Source organism: Phyllopteryx taeniolatus, chromosome 6 (genome assembly GCF_024500385.1).
Source record: "Phyllopteryx taeniolatus isolate TA_2022b chromosome 6, UOR_Ptae_1.2, whole genome shotgun sequence".
Taxonomy (NCBI): Eukaryota; Metazoa; Chordata; class Actinopteri; order Syngnathiformes; family Syngnathidae; genus Phyllopteryx; species Phyllopteryx taeniolatus.
The window spans coordinates 4,666,175-4,688,036 of NC_084507.1; the positions used below are offsets into that span (position 1 = coordinate 4,666,175).

The 21,862-nt window shown below is 42.2% G+C and overlaps 1 protein-coding gene across 4 annotated transcripts in view; it reads right to left on the reverse strand.

Annotated features, from left to right (window-relative positions):
- The window catches only part of mms22l (MMS22-like, DNA repair protein), a 47,358-nt gene that overhangs the window by 15,483 nt on the left and 10,013 nt on the right, over positions 1–21,862 (reverse strand). For all 4 annotated transcript variants that reach the window (XR_009788957.1, XR_009788958.1, XM_061776530.1 and 1 more), the window contains exons 11-16: positions 18,661–18,723; positions 18,438–18,557; positions 11,345–11,580; positions 7,182–7,398; positions 6,772–7,061; positions 137–315 (exon numbers count right to left, since the gene is read on the reverse strand). Coding sequence is in view for 2 of the 4 variants with exons in the window: in XM_061776530.1 (XP_061632514.1) it covers positions 137–315; positions 6,772–7,061; positions 7,182–7,398; positions 11,345–11,580; positions 18,438–18,557; positions 18,661–18,723 (1,105 nt within the window). In the remaining 2 variants the exon portion in view is untranslated. The remainder of the gene's footprint in view (positions 1–136; positions 316–6,771; positions 7,062–7,181; positions 7,399–11,344; positions 11,581–18,437; positions 18,558–18,660; positions 18,724–21,862) is intronic.

Genomic DNA, 21,862 nt, shown 5'->3' on the forward strand with positions numbered 1-21,862 from the left:
CACTTCATTTATTCACGTTTTAGATCGATTCATCAAAATCAAATCAAAATTTGATATTGCTTTAATTCTTCTCAGAGCTCTTTTTTTTCAGCCTCCATTCCTTCTCTCCCCTGATGATGATAACACCGATACTGACCTGCAGCCGCATCTGCAAACTGGGCTGGAGGAGTCTGAGAGAGGCGTAAATCCCGAAGGAATGGAAAGAAGTGGGCCCAGAGTGCAGCTGCTACCGCTAGGTGGGGCTCTTTCACAACATTGCTGGTAGTCATCCAGGTCAAGGTGGGGCCTGACTGGACACAGCGTTGATGCGCCAGTCTGGAAAAACACAGATAAACAAATCCGTCCAATGCAAAAGTCAAACCTAGTGTACAAGATTACAACCCCACCTTTTGATTATTATTATTAATCCTGTATCTCCACTGTTCCTCTCTCACTGCTTCTTAAGTGTTTTCTTTCTTCCCTCCTGGGGGATTACTGGGGGCTGTGGTCTGCTGCGGTGTGGAGCAGCAGAGTGTAGGATGAGATCGGGAAAGAGAAAAGGATATTATGGGTATAGAGGGGGAGCCTGGTGCTGATCCTCTGTACACACAATGTACTTTGGCTCTTCTGGCTCATCCCTGGCCCTAGCCACAGCCTCGCGCACAGCCCCACAGTGGCTGGCATTAGCCCAGATAAGCAGCTGAAGAAGCTGTAATCTCATTTAGACTGGAGGTGATCCTCCTGTCCCCCTCATCTGCCCAGACGGGGGTGTGGGGAAGCAGGGGTTGAGATGTACTGCAAGCACAGGGTAGCAACCCCCTCCTTCATACACACACTATCCCATCTCCATTTGTACACACATGCACGTATGCACGCAGGCACTCACTCACGCACACACATTTCACTTCTTCCCTTCCAGCAAGGTTGCATCTAATCCAGAGAGAGCTGAGACAATCGATTAGACTCTGAATTCATTAGCCTCGTTACTACTGCGGAATGGGCCTCTCACACCCATCAGCCCTCATTGTACAAGGCATCGTCAGAGACCCTACTTAATCCTGCTAACTAAGACTCCTTACACAGCCTGTACCCACAAACACACACATACAATAAACATGGTGCCACTGCCAAGACACCAGGAGGACACTGTTCGATCACCTCTTCCACTTATGCACTTTACAAACACATGAAAGACAAGTCACAATTTCTTTTAACTGTGAAACAAAATACACCACACACCATAGACACCAATAAATGTTTTTAGCGGACAAGGCAGACTATCCACACTACAGAGGGGGAAATAATGGCATATTCAGTTCAGCAAAAATTACATCGAAAAAAACAACGAAAACAGGCAAACAAAAAGGACGATCATCTTGTCATTTCCAGCTAAATGATACCCTTTGAACGAAGAAATTATTAAATAAACACATTCAATTGAACTAATATTTGGCTAGGGGATGAATAATTTTCAGTTTTACTGTTTTGAAACAGTCGGATGTTGGGAGATACATAGAATTCATTAATTAATTAAAATTATAATGTTCCTTGTCGAAATTGAGATCCATTGATTTGACTTCGGCGGTACGGTATACGACTGGTTAGTACATCCGCCTCGTTAGCACATCTGGCTCACAGTTCTGAGGACCGGGGTTCAAATCCTGGCCTCGCCTGTGTGGAGTTTGCATGCTCCGGGTACTCCAGTTTCCTCCCTCATCCCCAAAACATGCAGGGTAGGTTAATTGAGGACTCTGAATTGCCCATAGGTGTGAATGTGAGTGCGAATGGTTGTTTGTTTATACGTGCGCTGCAATTGGCTGGCAACCAGTTCAGGGTGTACGCCACCTCTCGCCTGAAGTTAGCTGGGATAGGCTCCAGCACGCAACCCTAGTGAGGATAAGCGGAACGGAAGATGAATGAATGAATGATTTGACTTCCGAGATGTGCACCACATTCTCCTGACAACAACAAAAGGGTAGACATCAAGTGAGAGGTTGTTATGACCTCAAAGGAAGGCCTGCCTTCTATTAAGCCGAGGTGATTGGAGTTAATTGTTTCTGCACAAACCAGATCCAACAGGTTGTGCTACTGCCAGCTCACCTCATCAACCAGTGACACCCCCCACCTGACCACAGCCGAGAGACATGGGAAGGAATAAAACTGAGGAATTATGCTTGGGACTGGCTTCTTGACTAAGTGCCATCAAGGGTGAACAGTCGGATGCTCCACTTCCTCACCCATCGGCGCAATAATCATCTTAATGTGTGCATATTCCACATGGCTCTTAATGGGTATAATGATGCACGTTAAATTTGCCAGTCAACAAAATTATCACAATTATTAATCAATTGTGTAACCGGGAAAGTGATAACCACAAAGGTATAAGAATTGCCAAGCTGAATAATTATTTTTAAATTGGGGGAGTACCAAGAACACAAAGTATAATATTTTTTTTGCTGGTTAAATCGGTCAGCGTCGGTTGGACCATACCACAGACGGCCTCTGGGATTTCTCTTCTACACTCTCATCTTGGCCATTAATGTGCAAATGTGTGCCCTCCTAACCCTGTGATGCGGGATGTAAAGTTAGGGAATTAAGTGCACTAACAAGATCCTGTGTTATAGGAGCCAGACATTCATATAAGAGAGTACACCAAGGTTAGGTTTCACTTTTAGTGTGTGTCAGTGTGTAGCATTGTGTGTGCATGGTGGAGAAATGTGATTTATACACTTAAGAAGTAAAACATCATAACCAGTGAGAGGGGTCTGCCACTCAACGCTTTACTTTATACTTTGTGCCAGTTTTCTACTGTTTGAAGCCGATTTAAAATACAATGCTACAATACTAGAAGTAATGTGACACCTTCTGTGACCAGTAAAGTGAGAACCGTTCAATCGGTTCATTTAAACAGCAGATGAAATTACTGGAAAAACTGAGACGAAACTAACATACTCTGCAGTTCACCTCATCTCCAGAAGCATTTTTTATCATTCATGTCTAATATGGAGAAAAGAAATTGCACACACAGGTAGTAAAAATCATCTCCTAAGAAACAAAAGGGATATTCAGAATCAGCCGTTCCTAGATATCGGAAAATGTTCAGTTTTTATTGGTTACTAGTTGTCAAGAGTAAAATTCTGTATGTGATCATCAAGCACTTACAAAATGTTAGTATTTGGCAAATTGGTTGCAATAAATTATTTCTAAAATATAATTTGTTTACATTTAGGCCCTGGGGAGGAACCAAATACATAAATTGTGTCTCCATTTGACAAGGTTTTGCAACCGTGTTCTAAATACAGTAGAGCCTCGAAAAAAAACGGACCAAGATCCGGATATCGGATAAAAGGGACCGTCGGGGTTTAACAATGTGTCCAAAAATAGTTTCCATTTGTCACTTAAAATGCCACTTACAATGTCTGTGAGGTCCAGCATTGGCCGCTGTTGTTTACTGGCGCTGTGGCGCAATGCAGGCAGAGAATGGGACTGACATATTTTTGTGTCACAGATATACAATAATACTGGATCCTCCCCTGCCTACGTGGCGTCCATGTTGAATGTGGGGCATTGACGTGGTGGCCATGTGACGAGGATTGTGTCTATTGATTATTACACGGAGCAGAGATAGAGCGGCATGGCTGCAGCATTAACTATGAGGAGTACAAAAGAGAAGTCTTTGGAGTCTGGAACATGCTCTTTTGGTACAGGAATTATTATTATTATTATTTTTTTTTTTGTCAAGCCGTTCGCTTTTAGCAACATATTTGGAACTAGGAAGCAGACGAATTCCTCGCGGCTCATGAAAGCGACTCGCCTATGATGAGTACTGTACAACAACGTCACCATGACCAAGCACATCTACGTGGTAAGTTTGGATAAAATGTGAAACTTTCAAACATTTCCAAGGTTTTTTATATTTATTCACAATAACGTTGTACTGTACTGCACTGGGCGTTTAAGAGAACACAAAAAAAAACATACGAAACAAAAATGTTGTACTGTACAGTAATACGGGTGACAGACAATCGGCTATATCAGACGACCCCCCGCCCCTTTTGGTCCATTCTAGCGAGGTTCCGCTGTAAATGAATACTATCATTCATCTAGTTTTACCTCTGCTACATCCCCGTTGTGGCTCTCACCTTAAAACCCATGCAGGCACGGGGAGAACATGCAAACTCCACACAGGCGTAGCCGGGAATTGAACCCCGCTCCCCAGAACTGTGAGGCAGATGTGCTAACCAGTCGACCACCATGCGGTGGGTTTTCTCCGGGAACTCCGGTTTCCTCTCACATCCCAAAAACATAGGTTGATTGAAGACTCTAAATTGCCCTTAGGTGTGAATGTGAGTATGAATGCGTGTTTGTTTATATGTGCCCTGCAATTTGCTGGCAACCAGTTCAAGGTGTACCCCACCTCTCCCCCGAAGATAACTGGGATAGGCTCCAAACCTTTTAAATCTGAACAATTCCAGGAGAATGGGAAAGTTTGTCCCGGTTCTAATCGATTCTCTATACTAAATGCCCAACCCTATATAGAGCCAAATTACCACAATACTTACTGATCGGTCATGTCTTTCACGTGCCTCCAATGTCCACCATTAATATTAAAACTACTATACAGCATACCATATACTGTAGCAGCTCAATTGTTACTTAAAATCTAGTAGGAATGGCTACCAAGCCCCGGTATTCAATTATCCCTGGGACTAAATTATTAAAGATCGGAGTATCGATAAGGTCCAACCTTTAATTTATTTTAAAATTTATTTTGGCTATATAGTATGAACGTTACTTTGCACCTTTTACCTCTCCGGTGTTGCTTCTAACTTGCAATCGTTCCCATCGCCGTGCGCCAGAGGTATAGCTGGCTCCTTAGTGTGCCCCTGTTGTGCTGTGCAATCGTATTATGATATGATTCATAGTATTATATAAAACCGTCAGTCATGCCATACAACCCTATCGTGGAGGCCACTAACTGGCGGAAGCAGTCCCATACGGACCCACAACTATAGCCATAAAAGAAAGGTTATGATTTGAGACATAAGGGGCGTTTATATTTTAAGCGGTGCAGCATTACAGTGTATACAGTGCACACAAAATACTACAGCGTGAACGTAATTTGAGTTAAACATGGAAAAACGGAGAAACAGACAAATTAGTGATAAAGCAAGAGCAAATTTGGAACAAATTGCACTCTCCAAAACAACTGAAGTGGAACTACCCGAGTCATTTTTGATTATACTGTTCCAGTTATTAAAAGTGCATACTGTTCATGAAACTCCATTAGGAGCCAAAACAAATCAATATTTTAATGGGCTTAAATCAGGCATTTCAGAAAAGTAAAACCATTAAACAAAACAAAAATAAAGAAAATAATGAGATGGTTCTTGTTCAGTCATCAACCACATTTAAACAATAATATTCCCAAAATTCTGCTAGTGCATGTAAACTTATGAGCACAACAGTACATACTGTATCAGCTGTCATACATTTGTTACTGTTACTTGACAATAATAAATGCCAAAAGGTTTTTCAATTGTAATGAATCGTTTCGATTTGACTGAGGTATTGATTCCAAGCAGACGTAGACACAATGACTACGCAGCCTACTTAATTATATATCACAATAAAAAGATGCTATATGATCTTCCGGACCTTTGCTTCACAAAATGTTCTCGATCTGGACCTTTTTAAATCTTATTTGAATACCCCTGGTTTATATAATGTGTAACAATATGATAGTGATTTTTTTTCACATTTCTTTGTCTAGAATTTATTTATTTTACATTAATGTTGTTCCAGTTGCAAGACAATTTAATTTATTGACCATCAATAAAGTAGTGTTAATTCTGATATATTAGCGTTAGAAAACTGGAGCCTATCCCTGACTGGTCGCCAGCCAATCGCAGGGCGCATATAAACAAACAACCATTCGGTTTTAAAACAATAATTAAAATAAAATTCTAGGCATAAAATGGTGTCAGAGAGGGATGATTTTTAAAAACATAATTTTCATAATATTCTACTCTCATAATGTTCAACTGTTCTACTATTCTACTGTACATACAGACAACAGTTTGTCTTTTTTTTCACTTGTTAATGTTTGCGTCAGCATTTACTTTTGAGCTCTTTGCAAACTCCCAGTGGCTCAGACGGATCTTTTCAACACCGAGTAAATATGACTAATTGATATTGCTAAAATGTGAATTAGTAGTGTTTTGCTTTTTTCTTTTGAATAATATTTTGGATATTAAAATAATAAGTTTTCATGTACAGTATATATCCTGTGTATACCAATGTTCTTACTTCATATATCGGCTGATATATTGGTTATCGGTCAATATATCAGATATTGACTTTTTTAACACCCAGTATCGGTATCAGCATTGGCCCCAAAAATCCCATCCCCATAGGTATAGAATTGTGGCACCACTGGTGTAGTTGTAGGTAGGCGGGCATTTATTCACTAGTCCCTTTCAGACAAAATTCATTAATTGTGTCCAAAAGCACAGATAATTAGATGTGTGGTGACATCAGTACCAGCGTCTGAGACAACAACGATTGCTTATAACACAAAGGGCCATTAGCAATGATTCCTGGTAGCAAAATTTCCCACTTTCTGGTGGCATTCCAGGTGTATTACTATTTCAAAAGCTGGCAAATTTGCAGGTAGACTTCAAGCCTGTAACTACCACAGATGGCTAATGTGAAAGGGGCTTACAGAGTGAGAGTAGTTATCAGTGGAAGAAAGAAAACATGAGAAATCCTGTGAGATGCTTATTCTCTCACCTGAGCTGGGCGAGGACAGTCTGGAGAAAGCCAAGTAAAGAGTTTAGTTCGTGCTGACGGCAGGCTGGCAGCAACCAAACAAAGCCTTCATTGAGAAGTTTTTCCTCTGATAGGTTGAGCCTGGTGCTTGTTTCGAACACTTCAGCCACCCCCTCCAGGTATGATCCAAGAGGCCCCCAGAGGGCAAGTTTACGAGACATCTCTGTAGTTTTATTGTAGAACTCCTTAGCGGTATCATTGAATGATGAGGCCAGCCCACTAGCTAGTGGGCCAACATCCAAGCCCTTCTCCTGGATCAACACAAAGTTTGAAAAGTCTTACACAGATGATTAAAATGTTCCTTACTGGACCATGTTTCAAAATTAGTCAGCAGCTACTTTTGTTTATTGTTTTTTGATGATTAAAGATACCTGAAATAACAACACCAGTGCCAGTTGTCCCTTCCACACCAGCGTGCGGTGTCCTGGGGGACAGTCAGATGGCAGGAAACCTAGCAGCTCACAGGTTTTACTGGCAACATCCTCCAGCTCCACCTTCCTGGCAATCACCAGAAACAGTAGCAGGAAGTTCATGAGGCCAGCCTCCGACAGCTCCTGCATCTTCTTTGAGGAAAACTTAGAGAAAATCCTGAAAAAGGACAGTAATACTAGTGATAGGGCATAAGAACAGTGAACACATCTTTTTATAGTGTGGTTCACTAAAAGACAGTTTTTAAAAATTAGTGTGACATTAAAGGCAAAATTCTCAAATGTTCAATTTCAATTTAGTTCCACGCATGCGCTTTTTTTTAGTTTGCGGTCACTAAAATTTCCAGTCCCATGATATTCTCTACCACCTGCCTCCATCACCCTAACAGCACTGAGGTGAAAATCTGGGCTGGCCGGCCTGCCTTGTGTGTGTGTGTGTGTGTGTGTTTGGGGATGGGTTGCAGGAGGCATGAATAAAGTGGGAGAGAGAATAAGAATAGCGAAACACCCAGCATGCTGTTAGATCCTGGGGGCACTGTGGAGAAATGCCTTTAAAGATCATGTTAAATGTCAGAGACACTCAGACACACAGCAGTAGGCGCTTGGTCCCTCTCTACGGCCAAACCAATTTACTGCAACACCAGAGAAGGATCGATAAAAACACACAAACATACACGTACACACACTCTGCCACGCTTCCCATTCGCATTCTGCTCACCAGGTAAGAAAAAAAATGTAGCCTACATTCCACCATCCCAAAGCCACATACAAACAGACATATGAGCCTACAGGAATGAGTTGTGATGCTGCTAGGGTCAAAATACCAACAATGACTTGTCCCAAGAAAAACTAGTGTCAGAAGTACTGGTATAATTGAAATAGTAGAAGTAAGACAGAGAATGATTTTTCATAATTTATAAATTTAAAATCTCCCGGTCACCTTAGCTTGGGGAGTTCACGTTGTCCGGTGGGGGTGTGACAGCTTGGCAAGAGTCTCACGGCTCAACAGATGGATAGATAGGCACTTTATTAATCCCAATGAATGAATTTCAATGGAGAAAATTGATTTGATATACAGTACAAGTAAATGGGCTTCATCATGGAACAAATTCAACTCTGAAGTCAAGGTACCACTGTATTTGGACTGTAAAAGGAGTAGTGAGTAGCCAGACATTTCAATAGAAGAACATCTGACACCAAATGGGATATCATCGATATAGTAGGGATTGTTGGTGTTTTCCCCATTTTTCTTTTTGTTTATTTCCAAGCAGTCAAGCAGATGTTCCAAATTCCTGTTTCTGGAGATCAACATGGCCCACGTATCTCACATTAACGTGGCCATCATAGATGTCTCATTAGCCCAGTCGAGATTACCCAAATATTGTAGGGATACTGTTGAGTCTCCTGGGGGGGGGAAAGGAGGGAGCAATACAGGAGCCTTGGTTGAAGGAATGGAAGGAAGGGGGGGATCTGGACGTGTTCCAGCCTAGTCTGGCTTAACACACACATCCTACAGCCCGCCACCACACAAGCCCCCCTTGCTATCCATGTTGGAAAGCACCACAGCTTTGCTAAGGCGACTTAACCACCACGCTCGTTAGCTAATTAGCCCCCATGTCTGCAATGCTACTGAGCACATTCCAGACAGAGGGAAGTCATTAGGCAGACTTATCTATGGCTGCCTCAATTTGGTACCCAGCCTGTATGTACTATTCAATGAACCAGGACTCTGTGATTGGCTTTCTTACACACACATGACTATCACCTCGAACAGTGCTTCGCAACCTCAAGGCACCAATTTTTCATGAGAAAAATCCCACAGCACAACACCAAACAAAAATGTCAACAAAAGGTATGAATACTGAAATAATGATCATGATCTCATCTCAATTTACTCACAAATGTAACGAGTGTGAAATCTGGGCCTGTTTAATTGAAAACCAAGCTATGCAAGTGCAGGAAGCCATGACTTATTCTCTCGTTTGAATGGCAACAGGTGGATACACAAGTTAGTTGTACCGTCTGCCATCTAATTGAAGAGCATTTAATTTTTCTGCATGTATACAGTGCTGGCATAGATAGATGAACAGAGACAGATTCTAATTAATAAATAAATATTTTGGGACAAATTACGTGAAACTGTTTCATTTTCCATGGTACCCATGAATAGTAATGCAGCCCGATGGCACAAGCCAGTGCAAACTGTAGGCCTTTCCCAAGCCTGGATAAATGAAGAGGGTTGCGTCAGGAACCATCCGGCTGAAAAATTTGCCAAACAAATACGAGCATTCATCCAAAGAATTCCATACCGGATTGGTCGTGGCCTGAGTTAACGTCTGCCACCGGCGCCGTTAACCTACAGGGCGCCGGTGGAAATTCGACTACTGTGGATCGAAGAGAAAGGAGAGGTGGAAAGCGGGTTCTTAAGGCAGGAAGAGAAGGGGAAAGCAGAGTCTAGAACTGAATGTGGGGACTTTGAATGTTGGGACTATGACAGGAAACGCTCGCGAGTTGGTTGACATGATGATTAGGAGAAAGGTTGAACAAATTGTGTGTCCAGGAGACCGGGTGGAAAGGCAGTAAGGCTAGAAGTTTAGGGGCAGGGTTCAAATTATTTTACCCTGGTGTAGAAGGGAAAAGAAATAGAGTAGAGGTTATTTTAAAGGAAGAGTTAGCTAAGAATGTCTTGGAGATGAAAAGAGTATCAGATTGAGTGATGAGGCTGAAACTTGAAATTGAGGGTGTTATGTATCATGTGATTAGTGGCTATGCCCCACAGGTGGAATGTGACCTAGAGGTGAAAGAGAAATTCTGGAAGGAACTAGACAAAGAAGTTCTGCGCATCCAAGACAGAGAGATTCGTGATTGGTGCAGATTGTAATGGACATGGTGAAGGAACGAGAGTAGACGTGATGGGGAAGTTCGGTATCCTGGAAGGAAATATGGAGGTACTGATGGTGGTTGAATTTGCAAAAAGGATGGAAACGACTGTAGTTAGGGTTGGGCATCAAAGACTAGTGCCTTTACATCACAATGAATTGGGACAAAATTCACATTAATGTCTCACAGTATCACAAACACTAACCTTGTGCCTCATCAGTGGGTAGGTAAAGGAATCAAAGTTTTATAGTATTTAGTTCCATTTATTACTCTTTTTCTTGCCGTCTCGGTTTACTTGCGTTTTCAAAATTCACCAGTTTCGTATGAAGTTACGTTTCGTGCCAAAATGCTGAATTCCGGTGCATACCTTTGGCCGTTGCCTTCATGGTAACAACGACTTTCTCAACACGACCCCCATGGACACATGACGATCAGCGGGGCAGGCTTATCTAGTGATAATACCCATGTCCGGGAAGCCCAATGGAAGACGTGTGAGGTCATGTGACTTTCTTGTGTCGTTTGATTGGTGAACTAGACTTAAACGTCACTCGCGCTTAAACTGGATTGGCGCAAACAGCGCCCGATGCGGAAGTCGAAGTCGAGTCTCACGCACAAAATAGTTGATAAATAAGCAATAATTGATAAATGAAAGTAGCGAGCAACATTTGGATCATTGTAACGGAGTAAAAGTACCGTTAATTCTTAAGAGCAGAAGCGGCTGAGGTTTTTTTCCTGGTCTCGTCAACTCCTGTGACTTACCCAAACCAGGTGCCGAGCGCACAGGTGGAACCTCAGGCCGCGTATTAGTCCGCCGCAGAGTTATAGTCACAATTACATCTGTGTGTGGATGGTGAATGTGTGGAATGGATCTAGCTGCCAGCGTTCAAGGAGTACGAAACAGCCTATGAATGAATGAATGGTTCTAATAGTACAGTGCTAAGGCACTCTGGTTGAGAATCAGTGACCAAGAAGAGGACACTCTCTGAAAGCACACCACAATTCTATTTTGTTTCTCTGGAATGAAGAGCAGGGGGTTGACTCCCGAAACACCTGCTCCACTGGGAGACCAAGTAAACATCAAAATATGCATGAAAGCTAGGATCTTCCCATTAAGACTGAAAAGTACAGTAATATGCCATTATTGTATTAAGCAGTATGTTGGTTCTGTTGTGTTTATACACATTGACACAATGAGATTTGGTTTCGTGTCAACGTTCAAGCTTTACCTTGCTTTGATCTGTCTCTGTGGTACTCCCCCAACCCTGTCCTGAGACAGGCACAGGGAGAGCACTCGCAGGAAGATGTGGAATGAACTGGCTGAAAGGTACAACTGGGTGTGTCCTGAGGAGCGGAGGGGAGAAGGCAAACAACAGTTGCGTGCCTGCTCCAACAGAGACAGGGGTGTCTTACACAAAGTGCCCAGGCCGCTCACTCCAAGCCACGGCACAGTGAATGAGGCACCCTGGATTGGGGAGACAGAACAGGAAATTAAAATATATAAAACTTTGGAAATAACATCAAAGTGGCTATAAGCATTTTAAATTGGGCAAATCAACAAAATGTTAATAAGTGTGTCCAGAAAGAAAATAAATAAATAAATAATCATAAGATAGCTTTGTCATGACTAGTGAAAATCTGTAAGTAATTGAAGCCCCCCTCCCAAAGGTTTATAATTGCCTATTGCTCCTACAAGATGGCGTCAAATTAAGAATTTCATATTTGACGGAACTTTGAATTAAAGTGAATAACAGTTTTTCAGCAAAAACAACGGAAGATAGGCTCCAAAAAGATCAGCAAATGGGTGAATTCATGAGTAGTGAATAATGACTATTGCAGGGAAACACTGTAATAATAAATTCTGGGGCTACAACTAATGATTATTTTATCAATGAAGTTAAAAAAAAAACGTCGCGCTGTAGGGCTGCACGATATTTTGTTTGAGCATCGTCATCACGATGTACGTGTTGTTGCCCCCAGTGTGCGCAAAAGTCACATCGCAGGGTCTGCTGCAATGTTGGTGTCCTGGAATATACAGTGAATCAACTGTAATATTAAAAGTGACCACCAGCGGGAACTGTTTGGATATGATAATAGAAAGAATGTATGGCTGCTGCAATTCCTATTTTCGCTCTTCAGAATGAAAGTAGACAGGCACGCGGGAGCTGCGTGAGTCCCGGAGGTGCGTTCAGGGACACTGCATAAATGGGAGTGAATGTATTCTTTTGTAACACAGTACATAATTGTAAAAATTGATCACCAGGAAAATAATTATTTGTATCAGAACGCTTTAGTTAAAACACTGTACGATCACATTGATAATATGCAATTTATTTTGTTTTGTAATATAACAGTAGATAGGGCTGTACCATTATGGCCAAAATAAAATCATGATAATTTAGATCAATATTGTAATGACAATTATTAATCACGATTATTCCTCATGTCAGGGTAAAAGTAAGTTCTCTTTGCTTCCGGTTTCAATGCACTATAAGTCACTGATCAAAGCCTCCATGGTGGCGAATAAGCTAGACTTCTTACCATGCTTCTTACAAAAGTGTCATGAAGGGAGGACGAAGAGTGGATAGGCAAAGACGTCAAAGCTAATTACTAACTTATCGTCACAAGCAGTCGCAAAACATCGAAATAAGTGATTTGGTGCAACAATACACTTGTCACATAGGTCTGGATGGAACCACTTTTTCGCAGAGTAACCAACCTTGCACAACAAAATAACAGGCCAATTAATAAGTGTTTAGAGATATAAAGATAAAATGATACGCGTCCACACAGAACGCCATGTCTGACCAGGCTAATTTGGAACAGGTGGGTGCCATGATTGGGTATAAAAGGAGCTTCCCTGAATTGCTCAGTCATTCACAGGCAAAGATGGGGCGAGGTTCACCTCTTTGTGAACAAGTGCATGAGAAAATAGTCGAACAGTTTAAGGACAATGTTCCTCAACGTACAATTACAAGGAATTTAGGGATTTCATCATCTACGGTCCATAATATCATCAAAAGGCTTATGTTTTTGAGATTGTAGGGTGAAAGCTGCAGCTGGCGATTAGTGCGGACTGAATGGGTGGCAACAATGGCAAAATGAAATGCCAGTATTTTGATGGTAATAGCCCGTCAGCAACATATTGAAAAAAAGTTAGTTTTTGGACCAGTGAGCTTAGTTCCAAACTTTTAATTATTAACTATGAATTGTTTGAGCTATGAACTTTGTTTTTGGAATGATGAACTGAACTTTGAACTAGTTTCCGTAGAACATGAACTTTCCCAACACTAATCCTGTATTATATCACATCGCAATATATATTTCAGGTTAATATAATTTTTTCACAATATCATGCAGCCCTAAGACACACAAACACACACGCACGCACACATACAATTTTATACATATACATACATACACACACATGTAACGATTGATTAATTATGATCCCTTGAAAAGTGCGTAGGGGATCATGGGAGATGCGCATGCGCAGTGCAGAAAATATTGCAGCACATTGAGCATAGTGCTAAACTTAACCAGTCGGATGTCCTGCAAAGCTTAAATCAGAAATATAGACACATTTTGGTTTTGCAGTCATCAAAATAAAAAAATTCAGGGTTGTCTGCAAGATGGGGAATACGAGTAATAAGAGAACTTGAAGCCATTAAAGCCGGCCGGTGTACGACCGGTTAGCACATCTGCCTCACAGTTCTGGAGACTGGCGTTCAAATCCCGGCCCCACCTGTGTGGAGTTTGCATGTTCTCCCCGTGCCTCGGTGGGTTTTCTCCGGACACTCCGGTTTCCTCCCACATCCCAAAAACATGCATGGTAGCTTGATTGAAGACTCGAAATTGCCCGTGTGTGAATGGTTGTTTGTTTCTATGTGCCCTGCGATTGGCTGACGACCGGTTCAGGGTGTTCCCCGCCTCCTGCCCGAAGATAGCTGGGATAGGCTCCAGCAGCCCGCGACCCTAGTGAGGACAGGCGGTGAAAGAAGATGGATGGATGGAAGCCACTAAATTGATGTTCAGTCACCGGGAACCAAGAAGCGATCGAGGCAAAAATCAATTCATGAGACATTTCAATCAGGTTCTCGTGATGACAGCATGAGAGCTAAAAGGTTGAGCCAAGATACAAAATTCCATCACGGACATACTTCACCAAAACACTAACACGACAGATAGTTGTGCTGTCACAACCTACTCAGACCTCCGTAACCATTACGGCACACATTGTGACAGAAAGTCAATAAATAAATAAATATGATTAGAACATTTTAGCATTACGTATTTTGTGTTCAATTACTGTAAGTGTGTTTTATTCTTAACATTTGTATTTAATTTCTATCTTGAAAAACAACATCAGTAGTTGCAGGTAAACCTGTTAATCCAAGATGAAGAGATGTTAGTTGCACTTTATTCAAATAAAGTGCGAATGCATTTGCCATTCATGGTTATTAATTGGATATGCATAATTAGTTTTACCTATACCTTTATAAAAAAACTAAAGGAATTTAGGAAATGTCAAAAATTTTCAATAACGGGAAATGTCCCGCTGTGTTTCTTTTTTCCCAGCTGAAGAAATTGCATGGGATGGTTGTGCTGAAAATGGATTTTGTCCACTTTGAGGAATGAAGTTGTGTTGTTGCGACTTCATACAAATTCGACATACCAGCTCGTTGGTGTTCGCGGGATGACCGCAATCATCTGGCTTGAATACAAAATGTTCCCACATCGTCACGATGGCGTTAGGCTTTGAAATTAATGCCCTTAATTTCATTAACTGTGCAGCTACCAGCTTGCCACCAGAAAACTTAAGTGTACGCAAGTGACCGCATTTCAAAAGCAAACTCACATGCAGACACGCACACGGCCAATCAGACGGAGGATCCCCGCCCTTCACTATCTCTGATTGGTTTAGAGACCACAATGGGTTTCATGTGTGTGCTTTCAAGTCATGGAAATGTTTTTTTTTCCTGTTACTGGGCACCCCTACGCAGCACTTATTATAATTTTTTTTTGCAGCACCATTCTGAAATTAGGGCGCATATGCGTCCAAATAGCCCTGTCTCGTCAAAAATAATAAATAAATAAATAAATTCAAAAAAATCATACACTGGATTTCCACCACCACAATGGGGTACTAAGCCATAGCTTTGCTTCCTAAAAACAGACTGATTGTGCTTTATACGTCCCTGCTATTTTTTTTGTGTCTCAGACATGGGACCCACATCAAACAAGATCCCTGCACGCAACACATTATGACAAGAACGATGCTGAAACGACATTGATAGCTTTGCATGCCTTGCAGCTCTGGTTGACTATATTAACAAAATATTTTATCTATTCTTATTAATGGTGTCCCAATCCGATCTTTGAGCTCGGAAATTGGTCCGATGTCAGCAAAAAAAGAAAAATAAATAAAATAAAATAAAAATAAATTTTAAAAAAACAACTGTATCAAATCAGATCGACAATCTCAGATTTTACCAAGTTTATACCAGCAGTCCATTCCATGCGCCACTCCAGCACTTGTATCCAGCAGCGCCCTGAGGGCATGCAGAGCACACGTGATCACGACAACCGGTTTCTAAGGTGCTAACATAGTAGCAAGCCATAAGAGTAAATGTTGCTTGCTTAAAGTCGTTTATTGACACTACGGTTGAAGTTCACTGTAAATCTAAACACACATAAAAGAATTACACCTATTGAATGTTCAAATAAATCACAGCCTTTGTTTCCTTCTTCATTTATGTTCACAAAAATCGCTAGCTCAAAGCTCGCACATAAGGAATATAAAACACTATTGACGAGCTAACAAATATTGGCATCAAACTCACGGCACCTATATTTCTCAAAAGAATTAATATTGGTACACAAACGCTGTATTAACACATACAAACAGGCAATATAACAATACACTGGCATATATTCCTCAAATTCTGTGGAAAAGGAGTGAAAATAATTTTCGATCGTGACGTCTTCTACATTCTTTGTTACTGCAAGTAAGTATCTCATAGCGTGTAACATGCTGCCTCTCAGAGGTCAAGACGTGCACAATGGGAACAGCGATTGTCAATAAAATGAAACCCAAGTTGCATCAAGAAGTTCAAAAGTGTATTGCCACGCGTGGAGAAAGCAAATGTTTCCACCATATACTGAAAGTTAAAAAAAATACCTGAATTGAACTTTGTTATTTTGCACTTTAAAAGTATAATTTGTATTTAATATTGATTGAGATTAATTTTCATGGTCTTCTATTTGTCTTTAATTTAATCTATTCAAATGTACAATATGCTTGTTTAAGCAGTGGTTATTTTGAAAATAAAATGTATATTTTTGTTATTGGTTTTATTGAGGTGGCATGGTGAATGACTGGTTACAGCGTCTGGCTCACAGTTCTGAGGACCAGGGTTCAATCCCCGGCCCCGCCTGTGTGGAGTTTGACAACTTTAAATTGCCCGTAGGTGTGAATGTGAGTGTGAATGGTTGTTTCTTTGTTTGTGCCCTGCGATTTGCTGGCAATCAGTTCAGAGTGTACCCAGCCTCCTGCCCGATGATAGCGGGGAGAGGCTCCCGCGACCCTAGTGAGGAGAAGCCGTGAAGAAAATGGATGGATGAAATCACACAGCCATAAATATTCAGACCCTTTGCTCTGTATTTAGTAGAAGACCCCTTTTGAGCTAATACAGCCATGAGTCTTTTTGGGGATGATGCAAGTTTTTCACACCTGGATTTGGGGATCCCCTGCCATTCCTCCTTGCAGATCCTCTCCAGTTCTGTCAGGTTGGATGGTGAATTTTGGTGGACAGCCATTTTCAGGTCTCTCCAGAGATGTTGAATTGGGTTTAAGTCAGGGCTCTGGCTGGGACATTCAAGAACAGTTATTGATTTGTTCTGAAGCCACTCCTTTGTTATTTTAGCTGTGTGCTTAGGGTCATTGTCTTGTTGGAAGGTGAACCTTCAGCCCAGTCTGAGCACTCTGGAGAAGGTTTTCGTCCAGGCTATCCCTGTACTTGACCGCATTCATCTTTTCTTCGATTGCAACCAGTTGTCCTGTCCCTGCAGCTGAAAAACACCCCAGCAGCATGATGCTGCCACCACCATGCTTCACTGTTGGGACTCTATTGGACAGGTGATGAGCAGCGCCTGGTTTTCTCCACACATACCGCTTAGAATTAAGGCCAAAATGTTCTATCTTGGTCTCATCAGACCAGAGAATCTTATTTCTCACCATCTTGGAGTACTTCAGTTGTTTTTTAAGCAAACTCCATGCGGACTTTCATGTGTCTTGACTGAGGAGAGGCTTCCGTCGGGCCACTCTGCCATAAAGCCCCGACTGGTGGAAGCCTGCAGTCATTGACTTTCTAGAACTTTCGCCCATCTCCCGACTGCATCTCTGGAGCTCAGCCACAGTGATCTTTGGGTTCTACTTTACATCTTTCACCAAGGCTCTTCTCCCCCGATTGCTCAGTTTGGCAGGACGGCCAGCTTCAGGAAGGGTTCTGGTCATCCCAAACGTCTTCCATTTAAGGATTATAGAGGTCATTTTGCTCCTAGGAACCTCAAGCGCACCAGATCTGTGCCTTGCCACAATTCTGTGAATTGAATGTTCATTTCTCTACTACAAGCTCCAAAGGCGTTTCAGACAATTTGACAGTACATCGAACCACTTTCGTTTTTACTGGTGTCGTGTGAAGTTATTTTTCGTGCCAAAATGCTGCGTTCCGGTGCGTACCCTTCCAAATAAAAAGGCTACATGCTTAAAACAGGAAGTCAAGTTAAAACTTGCCCATATTAACCATTCAACATGATAAAACAGTCACAAATAATGATTTTAACAGTGCTATATTTAACTTTTAGCTGAAACAATAATTAATGAATATTATGTCAATTGGTTTAGTTCCACACACATTGCCTTTTCGTTCATAGGCTTGATGTTGATACTGGTTACAAAGAACCCTGAGTCAAATGTTCATTTTAATTTATGCTGTGGGCTGCTAAGAAAATGGATGTTCATAATTTGGACATTCTTTATTTAAACCATGCAAGCTTTTTTGACCCAGCGCCCTAAAAAAATTTGAATCGAGAATCGTTTGGAATCGGAATCGGGACCGGAATCTCTCAAATTCAAATGATGCCCAACCTACAACCGATGTATCTAAGGATTCCTGGCGAATTTTGTCTCGATAACAGAGTCTGCTCCCGATACAGTCATATCTCTCGCCTTTAGGAACGGCTATCTAGTTGCATCGGTTTATTGTTCCCAACCCTACTATGGATGTAAAGTATTTCACTGAACAAAATATTTCAACTGACCAGGTTTTTGCTGTAGTAGTCCCAGAGGGTGGAGACAGCAGTGGTACTGGGGATCCAGAGGAGACAGAGAGAAAGACAGCAGTGCACATGCATCCTGACTTGCTCCTCTCCAAGATCTCGCTGTGTTTGTACAAACACATACATAAAGAGTGGTGCAGTTATCAACATAGACCAAATAAAAATACTTTTTTCCCCAACATATTTGACATATGAAGACGCTGACCTGTGGCTTACAAGTGAATTTAAGCAACTCTTCCACGAATGTCCAGTTGTCATCTAGGGATTTCTACAAGCATGGATTAAAAAGTACAAAACACAAAAGAATTGTATTGAAAAACAATTACTATTTAGATACTATTAGGCCTGTCACGATAATTTTTCGATGCAGATCTTGTTTATATATATATGGCTTAAGTCGTCTATCCATCCATCCATTATCTGAGCCGCTTATCCTCACAAGGGTCACAGGAGCGCTGGAGCCTATCCCAGCTATCATCGGGCAGGAGGCGGGGTACACCCTGAACTGGTTGCCAGCCAATCGCAGGGCACATCGAAACAAACAACCATTCGCACTCACAGTCATGCCTACGGGCAATTTAGAGTCTCCAATTAATGCATGTTTTTGGGATGTGGGAGGAAACCGGTGTGCGCGGAGAAAACCCACGCAGGGACGGGGAGAACATGCAAACTCCACACAGGCGGGGCCGGGGATTGAACCCGGGTCCTCAGACCTGTGAGGCTGACGCTCTAACCAGTCGCCCACCGTGCCGCAAGACGAGCCCTACACCTGTCAATCAAATATACGTTGGCGTGCGCTGTAGTCAATTATTGGCTGAAAAACGTCCCACTGACGTTATGCTGGATAAACAGTTAACGTTCCCGTATTTGTGTTAATTGGGGACTAACACACACAACAACTCGGAGAGGCACTGACATTTTAAACGACTTTGCTGTGGTGGAGCAAGCTGTTTAGCTCCTTTACTCACTAGCTCGTTAGCTCGCTTGCGGCCGGGCTAGCAAACACAACAAACAGTTAACTTTCCCTTAAGTGTCTATGTTGTGTGAATCTACACGCTGCATATGGAGCAAGACTGTGGAGCATTGGACGTAGCCAACACCGGCAAGTGTGTACCACTCCGCCGGCCCTTCAAGGTTGTGTGTTGAGCCCCCTCCTCTTACCCTGCTGACCTATGACTGCGCACCGACATACAGCTCCAACCTCTTCATCAAGTTTGCAGATGACACAACTGTGGTGGGTCTCATCAGCAACAGGGATGAGACAGACTACAGGTGTGAGGTGACCCGCCTGGCCGGGTGGCTCAGGGACAACAATCTCTCCCTGAGCGTGGAAAAAAACAAGGGGATTGTTGTGGACTTCAGGAGAGCGCACTCTCAGCATGCTCCCCTGAAAATCAACAGTGCTTCGGTGGAGAGGGTGAGCAGTTCCCGGGAGTGCACATCACCGACTACCTCTCCTGGACCACCAACATCTCATCACTGAAAAGCTCACCAGCGTCTCTATTTCCTGCGCAAGCTGAGAAGGGCCAGAGCCCCAACCCCCATCGTGTGCTTGTTCTACAGAGGGGCCATAGAGAGCATCTTGACCAACTGCATCACCGTGTGGTACGGTGCCTGCACTGCATCCTGCCGCAAGACTCTCCATCGCATAGAGAGGGCAGCAAGATCATCAGAACCTCTCTTCCCTCCCTGCAGAACATCTACAGCACCCGCCTCACCCGCAAAGCCCTCCTCATAGCGGGGGATGCCACCCATCCGTCACACAGCCTCTTCAGTCTGTTGCCATCAGGCAGGAGACTGCGGAGCCAACTCATTCATCAGGCTGTCAGGAGTCTGAACTCTCTGGCCGCTCTGCCCCCTTTATCTCTTCTGTCCTCTACCCACCTGAATTCTGATGCCCCGCAAACATGCAAAAGAAAGTGGCTGGTGCGACCAGCATTGGGGTTTTGTAACCTAATTTATAAACGTCTTATTTGCCTTGGTTCTCTGACCTTGACTATGTTGCACACGTCACCTGACCTTTGATATTTGCACATTCAATTAATACTTTTTATACTGTACATACTATAGTTTATTTATTTGTTATATTGTTACTATTTGTACTGTCTTTTGGAGCACCGTGGGCCCTTGAGTACCGTAATTTCAATCCTGTCTGTGTTACGCATATTGAAGAATTGACAATAAAAGTACTTAATTGTAATGAGTCCAATAGCGGCTAATGATTCAGCCTTCCAACTCTGTCAGTTCACTTTGTGATCCGCACGGCGGCTCACCACAACAATGACCATTTATTGAGTCCAGAAAAACTATCGTTGACCATTTTATTTTCGAACAATCAGTCGATATACTAATTATCGTGACAGGCCTACATACTATTATTAATATAAAACATGCAAACACCAAAGGCATGGAAAAGGTGACCAAAAAAGAAATACAAAAAAAAAAAAAAAAAACACTGTAGGGGAATCTGGGGGGATCCCCCGAGCTCCCGCAGAGGATGTTTTTGATTTTAACATAAATTAAGCAATGTGGAAGACTCTGAAGAGTACATTATCCCAAAAATCGCTCCGTCGCTTAATACATTTAACTTTAACATCCGTAAACTAATTCGATAAATGTAGGCGTGTTTCCTAATTAATGCAACATGTACTAGCGAATCAATTTGTCACCGAAGTTTTGTGTGCTTTACTGTTCCACTGGTACCACAACCAGGGCCACGACCTCCAGCACTTCAACAAATACCACACTGGCTGATCTGATGAGCAAAAATGTTGTTTCAACGTAAGAGTAACAATAGACAATGGGGTGGGTAGAGTAACCAAATATTGTACTCAAGTAAGAATACTGTTACTTGACGATAATGTGACTCAAACAAAAGTAAAAAGTAGTCCTCCAAAAAATTACTTGAGTAAGAGTAAAAAGTAAACTGAAATAATTACTCAAGTACTGAGTAAACAGTGAGTAACATTTGATTTGTTTTTAACCACAGCATGAACATCAATTAAAAGAATAATAATAATTATAATTACAACGTAAAATGCAAATTCTGATTTTGCTGTGTGTGAGCTTGTGTGTATGCGCAGTCAAAACTACAACGTCTGCAATTTACTGCACGGTGTTTTCTCAAGTTATAAGTGAGATGAAATATCCACGTTTGGGCAGGCAGTGCCAGACAAATACTATAATACATGAAAGCTTTTGTTTTTGGTCATCTAAATGTAAACACGGCGAGTTGCGCGCCATTGCCGTCAAGGTAACGACGACCTTCCCAACATGGCCACCACGTAGGCGCTGAAGGAGTACGAAACAGTCTATGACGACAGCAACGGCGATCCCCCCCCCTCAGAAAAACGCATCGGATCTGTATGATTCACGGAGATGGCCTGTTTTGAGTTCAAATCGGCGAA